This window comes from Apodemus sylvaticus, chromosome 8 (genome assembly GCF_947179515.1).
Source record: "Apodemus sylvaticus chromosome 8, mApoSyl1.1, whole genome shotgun sequence".
NCBI classification, from domain to species: domain Eukaryota; kingdom Metazoa; phylum Chordata; class Mammalia; order Rodentia; family Muridae; genus Apodemus; species Apodemus sylvaticus.
In genome coordinates, this window is record NC_067479.1 from 60,522,250 (window position 1) to 60,538,895 (window position 16,646).

The 16,646-nt window shown below is 47.2% G+C and overlaps 1 protein-coding gene across 2 annotated transcripts in view; it reads left to right on the forward strand.

Annotated features, from left to right (window-relative positions):
• Nucleotides 1-16,646, forward strand: part of Dpysl2 (dihydropyrimidinase like 2) — a 107,162-nt gene that overhangs the window by 46,937 nt on the left and 43,579 nt on the right. For both annotated transcript variants that reach the window (XM_052191125.1, XM_052191127.1), the window contains exons 2-3: nt 194-282; nt 2,699-2,883. In XM_052191125.1, the coding sequence (XP_052047085.1) occupies nt 194-282; nt 2,699-2,883 (274 nt within the window). The remainder of the gene's footprint in view (nt 1-193; nt 283-2,698; nt 2,884-16,646) is intronic.

Sequence of the window (16,646 nt, forward strand, 5' to 3'; positions counted from 1 at the left end):
TGAGTGCTGCCAGTGTCTTCTGATGAATCAGGCAATGAAGGACTTGCCTAGCATATGTTCACCTTGGTTAAAGTGCCTTCCATAAATCTGGCTTTGAATGGTAAAAATCATGGCCTCTCCTTCCCTTTCCTCAGGACTGATGCTTCTCCTAGGACAGTTATGTGTCATGACTTTGTTCCCCTGTCTGTTACAGAGCGATCGTCTTCTGATCAAAGGTGGCAAGATTGTGAATGATGACCAGTCCTTCTATGCAGACATATACATGGAAGATGGGTTGATCAAGTAAGTACGATTGATTGCTACATACACACACACACACACACACACACATATGTGCAGGCACATTCATATACACCTACACCTACAGACACACACACACATACACACACACATACACACACACACACAGTGTTCCTAAACTTCCACTTCTTTTATGTAAATAGTCTCAAGCTTAAATAACTCCAAGAGTTACTGAGCTTGGACTGGGAATGTTGTAACATTGGTAGAATGTGCATTTGGAATCAGGCCCTGCCAAAAACCCAAAAGTGACCAATTTAGCATATTTTAAGCTTGTTTTTATTGGTGGTAATTAATAAATTTGGGGATTCAGATTTGGAGAACTCGAAGTCACAGCACACACAAACGCCTGTGTATTACGTAATTTACTATTTTTAACAGAGGTGACACATCCTCTTGTTGCCAGCTTGTATACTCGGTTTGTGATAGGCTACACTCTAGTTATTTGGGATGGAGTACTCAGGCATAGGACATAAATGTGGAATGCAGCCTGTCCTGTTAAGATATGTGTCTGCTTGCTTAATCAGGAAAGACCACAGGACACTGCATTAATTACTAGCAACTCAGAAAAATGATTGCCTAATCCCAGAAAGATTTTAGATTTCATTTCTTTTTAAAAAACTTTTCTTTTAGATTTACTTTATGTATATAAATGTTGCTTCTATGTATGTAAGTGTACCAGGTGTGTGCCTGTTGTGTCCTTGAAAGTCAGAAGAGGGCATTGGATCCTGTGAAACAGGATGGTTGTGAGCTACCTTGTGTGTGCTGGGAATTGAACCTGTGTCCTCTGGAAGAGAAGCAAGTGCTCTTAACCCTTGAGCCATCTCTCCAGTTCCAAGTTTCAATTCTTGAAGTGGTTCCTAATATATATATATAAGGCCACCCTATGTTGCTTGTGCCTTGGGTTCTGTCTGAGTTTGGGTATTCTGGGACTCTGGAGGGTTAACTGAACAGAGTGTACAACAATATCTTCATGTCTTTCCTCTGGGGACAACTCACAGGCTCTGGAGAGAGAGAGAGAGCACATCTGCTCAAAGACAAACATCACAGCGAGTGACATCTTTTCAATAAGCAGTGTTCATCAAACTCCAGCAGCAAGCGAGTCTGGAGAAGGGTGAGCTGGCGCTCTGATTGCTTGGAAGCTCACACCCTGACTTATGAAGCCAAGATGGGTCTGGACGGTTCCATAGCTAATGCGTTCTCCATGTGTGTTTGTCTGCAGCAGTCCCAGCTCTGAGCAGTCCCAGGCTATGACTTTCTTATTCCGTTGGCATCCCAACCATAAGAGAACGTGATGGGTCTGGGTGAAGGACACTGGCTTGGAACGGAGCAGCCTGATGCTATTTTTAGTATAGTTCATTTGTCTAAGAAATTCAGCTCCTCTTTTATTATTATTTTTTTAAATTGGTGGAAAGATGAGGTAAAATTTAAAAAAAATTTTTTTAGTTGGATGATGAGATCTTGTCTTAAAAAAAAAAAACCTATAGTTGGGTGTGGTGGCACACACTTTTAATCCCATGTCTTGGGAGGTTCTCTGTGAGTGTGAGGTTAACTTGGTCTACCTAGTGAGTTCCAGGACAGCCAGAGAGATACTGTCTCAAACACAACGCAACACAACACAGCGTAACACAAAGCAACACAAAAAATCCTCCCAAACAAAATAAGCTGCCACAATCCCCCTCCCCCAGTGGGTATGATGCCCCCAACATCATGGGTATTTGTTTTCCTACCTTTGTCTGAGTCCATGGCACCTGCTTCCACACTGCAGTTGCTGGAATTACAGTGTTTACTTTTTCCTCTTCTCTTTTTCCCTTGTTTTCTCCCACTCTCTCCACTTTTCCACCTCCGTTTTTCCCACATTGAAAAGGAAAATAGGGCGAACAGATGTTGGGGAGAGTCAGCTCTACAGCGAGCTGTTATTGGAAAACGAGGCAAATGGGGGATGTCGGGAGATGGTGGAGTGCATGTTATACAAGTGTTCTAGGGCTTTGTCATTACTCAATCTTAGAGGTTTCTGATAACTCACCATTGAATGGGGAATTTGCTGCCTCGTGTAATTTGGGCACGAATTACAGTTGGGCACAGGGACCTCATTCTTCAGTCTAGGTGGACTAGGAACTCACTCTGTAGCCAAGGCCGACCTTGAACTAGACATAATCCTCATGTTAGCCTTTCAAGCTCGGGGATTATAAGAACCCCTGGGCCTAGTTTCCTAGTTCATTCTGCATCTGCTCATGAGGATGAGGAGTGGGCGGGGCTCCCATGAAAGATTAGAGCGACGACCCAGAAAGCACTCATCGTGTAGGGAAGGTATGTTTCTAGCTTAATGGAAACAGATGTCAGATCCAGTTTGATACCACATTTCCCTGGTACCTCTCTCTTACCAACTCTGCTTTCTTAGGCAAATAGGAGAAAACCTGATTGTGCCAGGAGGGGTGAAGACCATCGAAGCTCACTCCAGAATGGTGATCCCCGGAGGGATTGACGTGCACACTCGCTTCCAGATGCCTGACCAGGGAATGACATCAGCCGATGACTTCTTCCAGGGAACCAAAGCAGCCCTGGCTGGGGGAACCACCATGATCAGTAAGGCCTGGGCATCATCACCTTTAACCTGGACTCGGGACAGTGTAAAAATGAGCCTGTGTCACTAGAGTCTTCCATTGAGTGAACTGAGCAGAGGTTTGATGCACCCAATAAGGGGACCACAGAGAGGGAACTGTCTTTATTTCCTTAGCTTTTATGTCTGCTATACTTTGCTCCTGCAGTTGGACTTGAGGATAAGCTTCTGGGGAATTGTAGAGGATGAGAGGAGGCCTGGTTGCTCGATTTGCCTTGACACTTTCCTCCTCCTTGACCTCAAAATGTGCCTGGGTTATGAAAATACAGCATTTGAAGTCATAAATATTAGATTATAAAAGTTCCAAGGATTCTTCTCAGAATGAAGATAAAATAAGAGAAGTGTTTTCTGTTTTTTTGTTTTTGTTTTTGTTTTTGTTTTTCAGACAAGATCTTAAGTAGCCCAGGCTGGCCTTAATTCCTCTGTACTATACCTGAGGTTAGTTTCTGATCTTCATGTCTCTGCCTCCCAAATACTGGGATGATTGGCATATGCTACCACAGTCACATGCAATGGAGTGTTCGCCTAAGACCTCAGTTTCATGACAGGATGCTCAGTCAAGGGAGCACTTTTCTAGTCTGCACTGGACATGGAATGAGTTGTGCTACTGTGCTTGGAACAAGACCCACTGATGTGCTTTGTCCGTGAGATAGGAAGGCTGTGGGCACCCACAGTGGCGTGCTTTTACGTCATCCCTCTCAGGGGGTTGTGTTCTTGGTTCAACCAAGCCTAAAGTGTGTTCAGCAGATGCAGCAGCTGTGTTCAGAGGTCGCTCATGAGTGGTTTGATTCCAGCACGCCTTTGGACTGTGGGTTGGGGGAGGGGAGGGACGCTGCACAGTGGTCTATCAGAGTCCTTTGTTAGAAGAGGGATTTTATCCAAAGGCAGAAGTCGGTGCTCTGTGTCATGGAGACACAGTTTAGTGGGATCAACACTGAAAGGCCCTCACAGTTGTGCTTTCTGAAGCCTGTCTTCCTGGGTGTTTTTCAGTGATGACTGTGGCTTTGGGGTCTTGTCATTTTCCTGAAACCAGAGAGCAATGCCCTGTGTCTTCTGCATTTTAAATTATACCCAGCTCCCTGGTGTTCCTGCTATCCTGGTTTTCAATGTGAAGTGTTGGGGACAGCCCTCTGTTCCCAGACAGACCCTCCAGTGTGGTCCTTGCTGCTCTGCCTTGCTTTATCTAGCTTTGGGGGTGACATTCTTGGGAGAGCCCTTCATGGACACCCCTGCCTTGGCTTGCTGGTCTTTTTGACTGCTTGGCACTCCACTGCCTCATTGGTTATTTCCTGACCCCTCCCCCCTTTTTTTCTGAGTATTGTGAACCAGAAGAAATCCAGACCATTCAGACATCAGCTAGAAAGGCCAAGTCAGGGTGGTAACCAGCCTCGAGTTTAGGTGGACACCAAGGAGGCCTGTGCTTTGGCCTCTGGGGATTAGCATTCCACAAACAACATTTCCTGAGGGAGTGGTTGGTTACACTAAGCATTGCCATGCCTCTGTGACAGAAAGTACCCCTCACTAGGAATCAGGAGTCTAGGGATCTGGTCTCTTCTCAGCATGCTTGCTGGGCATTAGATCTCATCTGTACCGTAAGCATTTACATAGCTAATGATAAGTTCTTCCCATTCCCACACTGGCAATGCCATATATATATATATAAAATGTGTGTATATGTATGTGTGTGTATTTATATGTATATAAACACACACATATAATTTATATGCAAATATATTTATATATGTTATATTTATATATAAGCTATATATAAATATATATAAACATAAACATAATTATATGTGTATTTCCCTGTAGCCACCTGTACTTCGCTCTGCAGGTGCAGAAGGGCTTGTTTCCGCTCAGATTTATCGGGAAGCCAGAGGAGAACCTGACGAGCACCATCTATCCCTTCCTCCTGTCTCTGCCATTGCTCCTTCACGCCTTGCACTTGACCTGAGCCTCAGTCTGCTGGAACTTGTCTCTTTCCAACCCTCCCCTGCTGCAGGCCATATCCCTTCTTGCTACCCTGACATCTCTTTGGTCTTCTCACTCCCTCACACAGTACTTGTGGGCTTCCTTCCTTCCCTGGGTGGAGGCATCTTCCCGCTCGCTAGGAGGGCAAAACGACTGTCTCTGTCTCTTGGGATGGAATGTGATAACACTAATGCAGGATTAAGACGCAGTCGGTTTGGCTCAATAGCAAGGGGGATTGAGGAACAATCTCATGGGACAAGGACCAAGTATATCTCTCAGCAGTAGAACTTGCATATTCGAGGTCCTGAGTTTGAATCACAGGTTGTAAAACCCGGGTAGAACCACACCTTGTGACAGGTAGAAAGGGAAAGACTGAGGGTAATCAGGTGACACAGTGTGCCCCAAGCTGTCACACCCATCCTCTGTCAAATTCTGTAGTTTGTGAAAAACGCTAGTGACTCTTGCAAAAATTCATCATGGTTGCTAATGAGGACAGGGTTCCCGGCAGCCACTGCTTTTCCCCTGGAGAGAAGCTATAATGATGCAGGAGAGAAATTGGGATTTTTATTTTCTCTGAATTCTGCTTGCTGGATGCACATACATTCTTCCTGGCTTAGGTGTGTGGCTGAAGCTTATTCTGTGGGGCAGGGGCATAGCTTCATGGAACGCAGTGCCCTCTTCTCTAGAGAGCCCCCTAGCTTCTTGAATACATACTGAGCCAGGCTTTGGGTGTTTTCACTTTTAAGTGTGATGAGCTTCTGACTGTGGTGGAAAGGGCAGTTGGGTAAATTGGTACAGAGACTGCCCACCCCTTCTCCCTCTCCTCTTCTCACCTCCTCTAATCCCTGTCAGCTGCACAGGTGGGTGACTTCACCTCTCTCCTTGATGGCTTTGGATTTCTTGTCCCTGGAGGCTCTGTTTCCATCTGGCAAGGCTCTACCTGCTGAGGAAAATGCAGCCAACGTTATGTCGTTCCTGGGTAAAGAAGGTGACACAACGCCAGAGTATTAGCAGAACATGTTATTACCATAAAGCCAAGCGACTGTTGGGCCTTACACAATGGGATCTTTGTGAGGACCCAGTGTGGGGTGGTAGGATGGATGCCCTTTGCCCTTTTTATCCAGGGATGGGTGGGCAGAGGCACCAGACAGCTAGCGGGTGCCATCCAGACTGGCCCCACAGTCGTGGCAATGGCTGGAGGTGGCTGCTTGTTGGGGTGACAGGAATGCTGCTTTAGGAAAATGGGGATTGGTTCCACGACCCCCACAAGGATACTAAAATTTGAGAGCACACAAGTCTGTCACGTAAGAATGGCATAGCATTTACATGTCTTCTACACACAACTTCCTGGAGGCTTTGAATATTATTCCTAACGCCTGATACAATATAAACACTGGGGGAAATTGTTGTCGTGCTGTGTTATTTCAGGGTGTGTTCTAGTTTGCTTTCCTGTGGCTGTGATAAACACAATGACCAAATGCATCTTGTGGAGGAAAGGGATTATGTCAACTTACACTTCCAGGTCACAGTCCATCTTTGAGAGAAGTCAGGACAGGAACTCAAGCAGAAGCTCTGGAGGAATGCTGCTTACTACCCCTTCTGATTAACTGACTTTCTTATACAGCCCAGGCCTGCCTGCTTAGGGATGGTGGTGCCCATAGTGGGCGGGGCCCACTCATGCCAGTCATTGGCCACAGGCCAATCTGATGGAGGCAGTTCTCCAGTTGAGGCTCTGTCTCCCCAGGGGACTCTATGTTTTTAAGTTTGCAACAAAATATCCAGGACAGGACTTGATGACAAGAAAAGTTCACACATGTTCAGTAAAATGAAATAAAAGGCAAAAAAAAAAAAATGGACCTGAGATTAGTTGACTTATCAGATTTACTGTGTGAATGCAGAGCACTGTGCAGCTCTCTGAAGCCTGTGCTGGCTCCTCAGGCCAAGTCTCCAAGGACAGAAGTTGCCGTGCTGACCTAAGTTCAAGGCTTTTCCTGGAGGTGTGGAACCTGGGCACAGTGCACCCCGGTGACTCCTCTGCTGTGTCTCCAGTGCCCAGTTCCAGAGCATTGCCTCCTGGTCGTGCTGGCTTGCTTCCCAGAGTCTCCTCGGATCTTCAGGCATTCTAGTGCATGCTGCCTCCACAGCCGGCCGATTTCCACATTTGTTCTCTGGTCCTGCAGCGTGGCTGGAATCTTGCTCTCCAGGCTCTGCTCTTGCTGTCTCCTTCCTCTGGATCCTTCCGTGGCTCCCTCCTCCTCAGAGAACACAACCCAGGTTGTCTGAAATGCAGTGCTAACCTGCTACCCAGCCTTGACCTCCACTGACTTCTCGATTGTCCTTCCGGCTGCCTGTGAGAATCCTGCCTCTGAGGTTCTCCATAGGTGCCCCTGTCTGCAGTCCAACTTTGTGACTCTTAGTTGCTTGTAGCGTGTCCATTGAGACCCTTTGTTTTGTTTTCAAGTTTCCCACCCAACCAGTGTCAGTGCTAAGAGGGATGGATGATAGCTGGCTGGCTGAATAAATAGAAGAAAACTTGAAGGACACTTGATTTGAGTGATGCTGTGTGGCTGAGCCAGGTATGTTTCAAAGACATTAGTGTATCTTGTGCTCGCTATGATGACAGCGGCTGCTCTAGCCACTCCCTACCCCCCACCAACACCAGTGCCATGGTCAGCTCTGCTGGCAGTTGGAGAGAGCCCAGAACTCCCGCGTGTCAGCCGTGGTTGTGGACTAGGCAGGCTCTTTCCCTGAGCTGTTCTTGTGTAAGTGCTCACGATGGTCTGCACAGGAAAGAGAGCTTGCCCTCTGAGGACAGTAGCTGTGGGCGAAGTCACATGTCCCTAGAGACCCTGAGGGACTCAGAAGCCTTTCCCAGGACCCTTTGGGCTTGTCCTAGGTCTTTCTGTGGATGGAGGAAACGAGAGGACGTGGCTCAGGAGTGCCACTGTGGTGCATCCGTTGTTTGTCATTTGTTCATCCACGTGGCCTTCGGGTTTGCCCCCTGCCTGCGGCAGGCCTATGTGTGAACATAGAGTGTAGGCTGGATGTGTCTGTAATGGATACTTTGATTATTCCCTTTGTGGGGCTCATTCGACTCTGGTTAGAAAGTGTTTATAAAACACCCAACCACATCACACTGAAGTTTCCAAGTCCAGAACTGAAGTTGTCACCACAAATTCTGCTTGTGGCCTGGTGATTAGAAAGCCACGTTATCCAGTGGACTGTCTGAGTGGGCACACCCCATCCCCCTAGGCTTCTTACCTCTCCCAAGCCTTATGTGGATTAAAGTCACATGATTCACCTAAGGACCTGAAGGCCTTTTCTAGACCTGCTCGGGTGTCGTTGGGTGGCTGAATTGGAAGGTTTTGTCCATGGTTGGGCCAATTGCTTGATTCCTGTTGCTGAGGACAATAGGGAGAAGCATCCTGGAGGAGAGCAGTGTTCTTCCCAAAGGTCCAGAAATCCTGTCTGCAATGGACTCTCTCTTGAAGGAGCCCAGGGTGTCTTTCTTGTATCCTCTTTTGAGCTGGCAGACATAGCCTTAAAGATCAATCTGGTTTAGAAAGGATGATCTCCATCTCCTGAAACCTCTCTCCTCTGGGTCTGAGTCTCTACTCTGTTCCTGGGGTTTGTACACAGACCTGGGAGAGTCCCAGTTTTTAGATGCTTCTAGAACTCCCCAGTTTTCCCTAGAGTTTTCAGACTGTTGGGAACTTTCCATCAGGCCCATTAGTGAGAATGACAAATGGCGCCAGGAGTTAGTGGTGGGGCTGCAGGGAACACGTTGGGGCTACAACCAGGTCTCTCAACCCTTCAAATGTGAACAAGTGACAGGCTTCCATGGCTCGGTGTCCCAGTCTCAGGGGTCCTGTTGGTAGATAAGAGCCTCCATGACCCAAGATCCCCTGTTCTATATCCTGGCTGAGTAAATGGGGCAGAAGCTTCTGGAGAAATCACATGTAGGAGAATCACATTTTTTGCCCATCACATTTTGGGAGTTGGCGACCCCAGCATGGCTGCCTGGCAGGTTGTGTTACTGTGGTCCTGGACAGCCCGTTGTTGCCCGCCTGACAGGACTGATCAGAGCAGCTGTAGTGGGCATGGTGTGTGTTGGTGGGATGTGGAAGACCTGGCTCTTTGCCCCCATTTTCTTGTCTTTCTCCTAGTGGTAGCTGCCCCTGTCTGTAGATTCTGGACCATCCTAGAGTTTGGGGAAGGGCAGCAGGGGAACTGCCCACTTCCCCAGTTTCCTGCCTTCATCACTGACCTACCTTCCACAGTGCGGTGATGCAGCTGGCCTGCTAGCTTCCATATTGAGTCATAGGGTAGAGGGGGCGTAGTGAATGGATGAGGAATGCTTAGTCACGTCAGAACTTCACTCTGCTTAGTGGTTAACAAATACCTTCCCTTCCGCTCAACACAGGGTCTAAGGTAGAACACTTATTAAACTATTTAAAGTGCTTACCGTGCAAGCGGGAGGACCTGTGTTTATTCTCCAGAACTTGTACAGAACTTGTACAAATAAAATAAAATTAAACAAACAAAGAAAGAAAACAAAAGGAAGCTGGGTGTGGTAGGAAGGTTCTTACTCATGATCTCAGTAAGGGGAGGCTGGACAGTTCCTGGGGCTTGCTGGTCAGTCAGCCTAATCTGCTTGGCCTGTCCCAGGCCAGTGAGAGACTCCATCTCAAAAACCAACACGCACACACACACACACACACACACACACACACACACACACCACGCACACTATGCACACACACACACACACACACACACACACACACACACACACACACACCATACCTCACACCCCACCACACATACACACACCACTCCCTCACGGCTCTTTGAGTAGCCGGTTTTTTCCATTTCTCCCCAAGCAACGATACAATCCCTTATTTCTTTGGGCTTTGAGGGCTCTGCCTCAGATTTGCTGCACATTGCTGGGTGAAGCCAGCCATTCAGATTCCTTGCCTTCAGTCAGCCTCAGTGCTGTGGTTAATGATAAAGGGGGATTCTGGTGAGTAGACATTAGGGTTCTTTCTGGTTAACCCATTTGGGAGGCAGCCCTTTTAGAATGTGACTGAATGTTCCCCTAATGATAGAGCAGAGGCTGTCTGAAGTTGGGTCGCGGTGGCCCAGGCCTCTCCAGCAAAGAGAATTTTGCAGTGATCTCTGGCCAAAATTAAAGAGTATAACTGCACATTCAGACCCCCTGGAGAGTTTTTTTTTTTTTTAAACACACTTTATGCACAGAATCTTCTGACCTATTTCTAGGTGGGTTTAGCATTTTGAGTTTGGAAGCTTCCAGCATCTAAGATCTTGTCTCCTCAGTTGGGCTTCTGGTGAAACGGACTGAATGAATGTTCACACAGGTCTCTAGAAGGCAGAGGTGCCCTCTGGGCTCTGTTTGCGGCTTTGCTTTACCTTCCCCTCTTTGCAAGAGGAGGGGCTTCACTGCTAAGGCCTGGTTGGGGGCGTGGCTTGCAAAGCCAGTGTCTCAAGAATCTTAGGAAACCTCTGGGACTGAGCCTCGGGATTCAGCTGCTGTCCTTGGTGTCTAAAAGGTTTCACTTGGCTCCTTCCCCAGCACCGGTTAGGACAGGGAGTGAGTGGGAAAAGGGGTAGGAACTGGGACAAGAGGAGCACATGGCAGAAGTACCTTAGTGACTGCGCTCTCCAGCCCCACGGGCCACCCGCTGTGCTGTGTTTCTGCCAGCAGCACTGTCTTAGATTGACTCAGTCCTGTTTATGACCTCGTCTCCCTCTAATGATAGGTCAGAACTGGAGTCCTTGCTTGTGGGGAGCCTGCGTGCAAGGAATCAAACGATCTTGGTAATGACATAGAATCAGGGTACTCCGGGCGGCCATTGAGAGCCATCCTAGCTCCGCTCTTGTGGCCACTTCAGAGGATGAGCTTCTCATGACAGGCAGTATCAGGAGAGCACCAAGAACCAGAGCTGAGCTCGTTTTCCCTTGTAGTACTTACTCGACATTTGGAAGCCTCCATCCTAGTGTCTTTCTGGGTATCAATTTTACATCTGTGAGAATGGCTGCTCTCTTTTATGCTTGTGTACAGAATAAGTGAGATTTGTGCATTTTTAAAAAACATGGCATTTACAAATGGTGGCTGTGATGTTTCTGGTGTGTGTGAAACTCATATAGCTTATTTGTCTTCATCTGTTGGTCTACCCAGTGTCTCTCAGCTATGTATTCAAAGTTATCTGTGTCTACCTGTCACCTGTCTATATTTATCATCTATCTTTTTCTCTATCATCTATAAGTTGTCTATAAGATGTCTTATAGATGCCTTATATATGTATCTGCCACCTATTTTAATCACTTTATCTTCTATCTATCTGTCTATCTATCTATCTATCTATCTATCTATCTATCTATCTATCTATCTATCTATCTACCTATCTATCTACCTATCTACCTACCTTGGGCTACTATGACAAAATATCATATAGGGCAGTTTACAAACCACAGAAATCTTCTCACAGTTGTGGATACTGGGGAGTCCAGCATCAAAACACTGGCAGATTTGGTGTCTTGTGAGGGTTAGGAGTTACAGACACTGTATCCTCACTTGGTGGAAATATTGGAGGACAGTTCATGGACCCTTTTAGTAAGAACCCTAAGTTCATTCATGGAGTCAGTGCCATGATCACCTCCCAAAGCCCTGCCTCCTAATGCTATCCTCCTAGGGGTTGGGGTGTCAACATAAGAATATTTTGGGGGACACTACTGTTCTTCAAGGCATAGCTCTCTCTGTGACCCATTCGTCTACCTCCTGTCTGCCTGTCATCTATTCTTCTCTCTTAATTAATCTGTCACATATGCATCAATCTAATGTGTATATTGTAATTTACTGCAGTATTAAATGTGTCTATACCTATTCATAATCTATTGAATTACCCATCTGTGTGTTTTGTCTGTCATTCATCTAGCAGTCTCTCCCATCAGTCATCTGTCTGATTCTTCTGAATGGAGGATGCAGTCACCTAAGCCTGAATGTGCACTGAGACACAGTATTTGATAAGATCAGGAAGAGTTCAACGTCTGTTTTGTGTTTAAGCCTATGTAAAGCAGTTCTCCTTTTGAACACAGCAAAGGAAAAAAATGATTACAAGCTAAAGTAAAAAAAATGTAACTTACTTTTCTCCTGTCTGGGGTCTAGATTTTCTTGGCACCACATCTGGCCTTGTAGATGTAAATTTGTGCCCCTAGGACATTGCTCTCAGCTCTTGGTTGTCTTTGTGATCTCAAGGGGAGGCCAGTGCTGTGCCTCTTCTGAGTTGCTGTGCCCACTAAGCCCTGTGGTTTTCACGGGGGACATGTTACCCTGTCTGTATCTTAGTGTCCATTCTGCCCTGAGTTGTCACCAGCATCCTCTGCTCCACCCTCCTGTCCTGTAGCTTGGTGAGGATCCTAGGGTACAACCCGGAGTCTTTCCTCTGCCAGCCTTAGTGACAGATCCTTTCCAGTGGGTATTTTGGCTAAGGAACCATTTAGTCATATAGCGCCTACAACTCAGGGAAGTGGGCTTGGGAAGGGCCTGACAGAGAGTAGAGCTCTGTCTCCTCTGGGTGGACACCGCGAGTTGTGTCTTCCTGTCTCATAGCATCAGACCAGTAGATGACATCATGAATCCCGTGGCTCCACAATGTCGCTCGGGGAGATGCATAGGCAGACACCGCTCCTGTTCTCCTTTAGCTGCTAGTTGTTACAATCATTATTTATTTTGCACCTTAATTCATTATCAATACAAATAATAATAGATAAAAGGGAGGCTGAAGACAGCCACAGTTAAACCCGGGAGAGTATTCAGGGCTAATGAATACTCTTACTGTATACGCCTACTGTATACGCCTACTGTATACGCCTACAGCATATACCTACTGTGTCAGGGAATGGGGTGTGGGCATTTAATAGTTTGGAGGAAAAGAAAGTTTTGCTTCTGGGTTTGAACTGGGAACCTGAGAGAAAGTCCCAGCTTGAGTTGTCTTGGTTGTGTGTTGGGTCATTTTGTGTGACTCTGTGGAACTCCTCTGAGGATAAGCGTTTAAGGTCCTGTCTGATGGATGCACTTCAGCCTGCATCCAATTGATGTGACATCGGGGCAATGGTGCAAGCCAAACTGAACCAAGGGAGGGAAGGCCTATGTCGACTATTAAGGTGCCCTCGAGTTTTGTTCCCTTGTCCTCTGACGAGCTCTGCCAATGACCTCACAAATGCTTTCTGGACCCCTCCACAGACATCCAGCAGGAGATAAGGACAGGATTCTGTCCCTGTCACAAGACCTGGGAAGAAAGTTTATTTGCATCTTCAGATTATTGATTCAGTGCTCTGGGAATCTGCAAACCCTGGGCCCTCATTTCCGGTCTTGCCCTCCCTTTGACCTCGAAGGTCAAGAGCTAATTATCCAGCTAGGACTGAAGGGAGAGGAGGAAGCCCAGAGCTGATGCTGGACTTGCTTCATTACTCTGAGCCCAGCAAAGGTTCTAAGCCAAGCTCTGACATTGTGCAGACAGGACTTAGAGTCCTGCGGCAGGGAAGTGAGGCAGCCAGCCCTAGAGGTCTGAATATCTCCACATGGCCAGTGCTGGGATCGTCAATGAACACCACCATGTCCAAATTTTCTACATTTACTCTGGGGATTGATCTCAAATCTTCATATATGTCAGGCAAGCACTTAGTCAACGAAGCTGTTTCCTCAGCCCAAAGGGTTCGCTTTTTTGTTTGTTTGCTTTTTAACAATTAGGATGTGAGTGAACCCTGGGCACATCCCCTACCTACTTTGAATTGGCCCACAGGATCAGGTTTCTAAGATTCTAGTATTCAGGCTTTATCCTGCATTTACAACCAACCATCACTTCAAAGTGCCTTTCCCTTCTGTAATACAGAGGGAGAAAATAATCAGTTATCGGACATCTCCCACTAAGAGGGAGGCTGCACCCGAGGGGAGAGCCTTGCCATCATGGTGGTCTACTGACTGCCTCTGGTCTCTCCACAGAAGCCCTGCCTCCATGACCTAGATTTCTCCTGCATTCCCAAGGGCTATTTGGACAGCCTTCACCAGCCTAAGCGAATCCCCCTTGGGAGAGGCCCCAGCCCCTGTTCAATGTCAGGTGGAGCCCTCAGGGGCTCCTTGACCTTGTCTGGGGCTCCCTTTTCCCAAGTCTCTGTGAGATTTATCAGCTCAACCCTGCCCATACCTGGCCATGAAACAAACAATCCAGGACTGCATGTTCTGCTGATGAGGGAGGGGGTGGGGAGTCTGGGGACAGGAAGGAGAATCCACCGCTGTCTGGGCTTGGGGCTGTTGCTCCCAGCATTGTTTTTCCTTTGTGTAGCTATCCCAGGGATTCACTCAGGAAACATGAGGTGCAGTGGAAAGAATTTGAAGCCTCCATCTCTCAAGGACGCATCTTCTTGGAGGGAATCAGGAGACCTTAGTTCTGGGATAGAATGCTGCTTATTAGCTCCAGAAAGAAGTTCCCCACACCTGCCTAGCTTTTCCTTGCTTATTGGAGGCCTTTCATGCCTCCTGGTATTTAGGAAAGGGCTCAGGGTGTGGTACATTAGACAGAACTGGGCACAAGGCGGAGGTGGGTTAGAGAGGTGGAGGGAGGCAGCCCATCAGCTTCCCTTCTGGTAGCCCAACTGGTTTCTATGAAGTCTGACTCCAGGGAGATTTGGGGGCTAAATTTGTTTTGTGAACTGACCTCTGTGCTGTCGAGAATTGTTTTACCACCCACTGTTCATGCTTACAGTGCTCCTCACTTCCCTGAAGTGGCTTTTGTTCTGTTTGTTCCAGAGACACATTTTTATTGTCACCTGATTGCCCTCTCTTTTTAAGAGCATTCAGCCATGGGTACTGGAGACTTCTTGTGTTCCGCCACTTTCTATGGTGCTAACTAACTAGCACAGAGTAGGTACTTTATAAAGAGCAGAGGGTTTGGGGCTCATTGGTGAGAGTCTAGGAAGTCCAGGAACATGGTGGTGACATTTGGAGAAGGTAGTGGGGCTAAGGCAAAGCGACAGGTCGGAGGCGCTGTGTGGTGTGACGTGGTCAGACTTGGCCTCTCTTCGTCTTCTCATAAGATGACTAATGCCATCATGGGGCCCATCCTTATAACCTCTAGTCTAACCGCTTCCTGAAATCCCTGCCTCTGACGCACCATCGACATAAGAATCTAGGAGGAAAATGTGAACACATTCACTTTGGGGAGCTCAGTGAACTTTGGGGTTCAAATCATCGCAGCACTCTCATTCCCACCATGTATAGAAGCAGCTTTCCGCTGAAGACGGGGTTTGCTCTGCTGAGCTCTGAGCTTCCCAAGGCAGGGCAGCCCGAGTGCCACCTCCTTTACCACCCTGGTGGGACATCTCTCCTGTGAGACACGGCTTCCAGCTCAGGAGAGAGTCAACTATCCTATTCGTGTGTGTGTGTGTGTGTGTGTGTGTGTGTGTGCATGTCACAGCATGTATATGGAGACCAGAGGAAAAGTTGAAGGGTTGGTTCTCTCTTTCTACCGTGTAGACCTGGGCATTGAATAGCTATTAGACTTGACAGCAAGTGTCTTTCCCTGCTGAGTCATCTTACCAGCCTTAATCAGCTAATTTTTATCGTATTTGTTTGCTATCAGATCTCTTCCTGTTGCCTAGAATGGTCTTAAACACTCATAGGCTCAAGAGAGCTTCTGCTTCACTTTCTGAATTCTAGGACTAATAGGCAAACTGCATTGTGTCTAATGGGCTCCCTCCCCCTTTATTTTAAAGAGAAAGCTTTAGTGATGAATAATTTACGTACTATACTATTTTAACAGTGCACGTAAATGATATTTATGTGTATGGATGGGGAAGAAGAATGATTTAGACCTTCATAAAAATTAAAGACCATTGAGTATTTTTTTTCGGCTGCTTGGGTGAATTGCGTTCATGGTTCCCCACGTTTTCAGTTTTCAGGAGCTTTTGCATTGGGAGCTGGGCTTCCCATCTGGGTTGCCCTGTTCTTCCTGAAAACTGGGAGACCATATTGTGAGCATGTATTACTGTGAGTGTGCACTTGTGTTTGTGTGTGATGGGGTGCTGGTGGGTGTCCCCTGGATGCTAAGCCCTGTCCAGATGGACTCCTATTCACTCTTTCTAACCAGCTGGGGGACAAAGCACGCCCATTGAGCCGTCATCCCCTGTGGAAAAGGGAGACACTGGCCAGTGCAGTGGCTGTGTCAGGCTCCAGTGAGGCTGTGATATGGTTTGTGCTGTACTTTTGAATTCAGTCCAGGTTCCTAGGAAGAAAACACCCGCCCCTCCCCGCCTCCTTTTGGCTTTAAATTGAGCCCAGTCAACAGATGACCTCACCGAGTCTTCCTTCCCTGCTGGACTTCGTTTGGAGGGGATGTTAGAGGCATTGTGCAATGTTGGAACAAACAGTGGAGGCCAGCTTTTTTGTTTTTGTTTCTTAGTTTAGCTCCAAGCCCAGAAAACCGATCTATTCCTGACTGTACAGGGAGCCAGCCCTTCGGCAGCTTTTGTATCTGGGTGGGTCATTGGTCCGTGTATTGCTGGGCTCTTATGTACGCCCTGGTTGGTAATTGAACTAGTGCTCCTTTCTTTATGGTAATCATGCGTTGTCTACAAACCATGTCCTCACATACAGGTGTGAGCACAGTACTGTTGGTTTTGATCCATGTCTTCACAGACGAGTCACTGTCATCAGGCCGTTGTGCTTCTGTGCGGACAT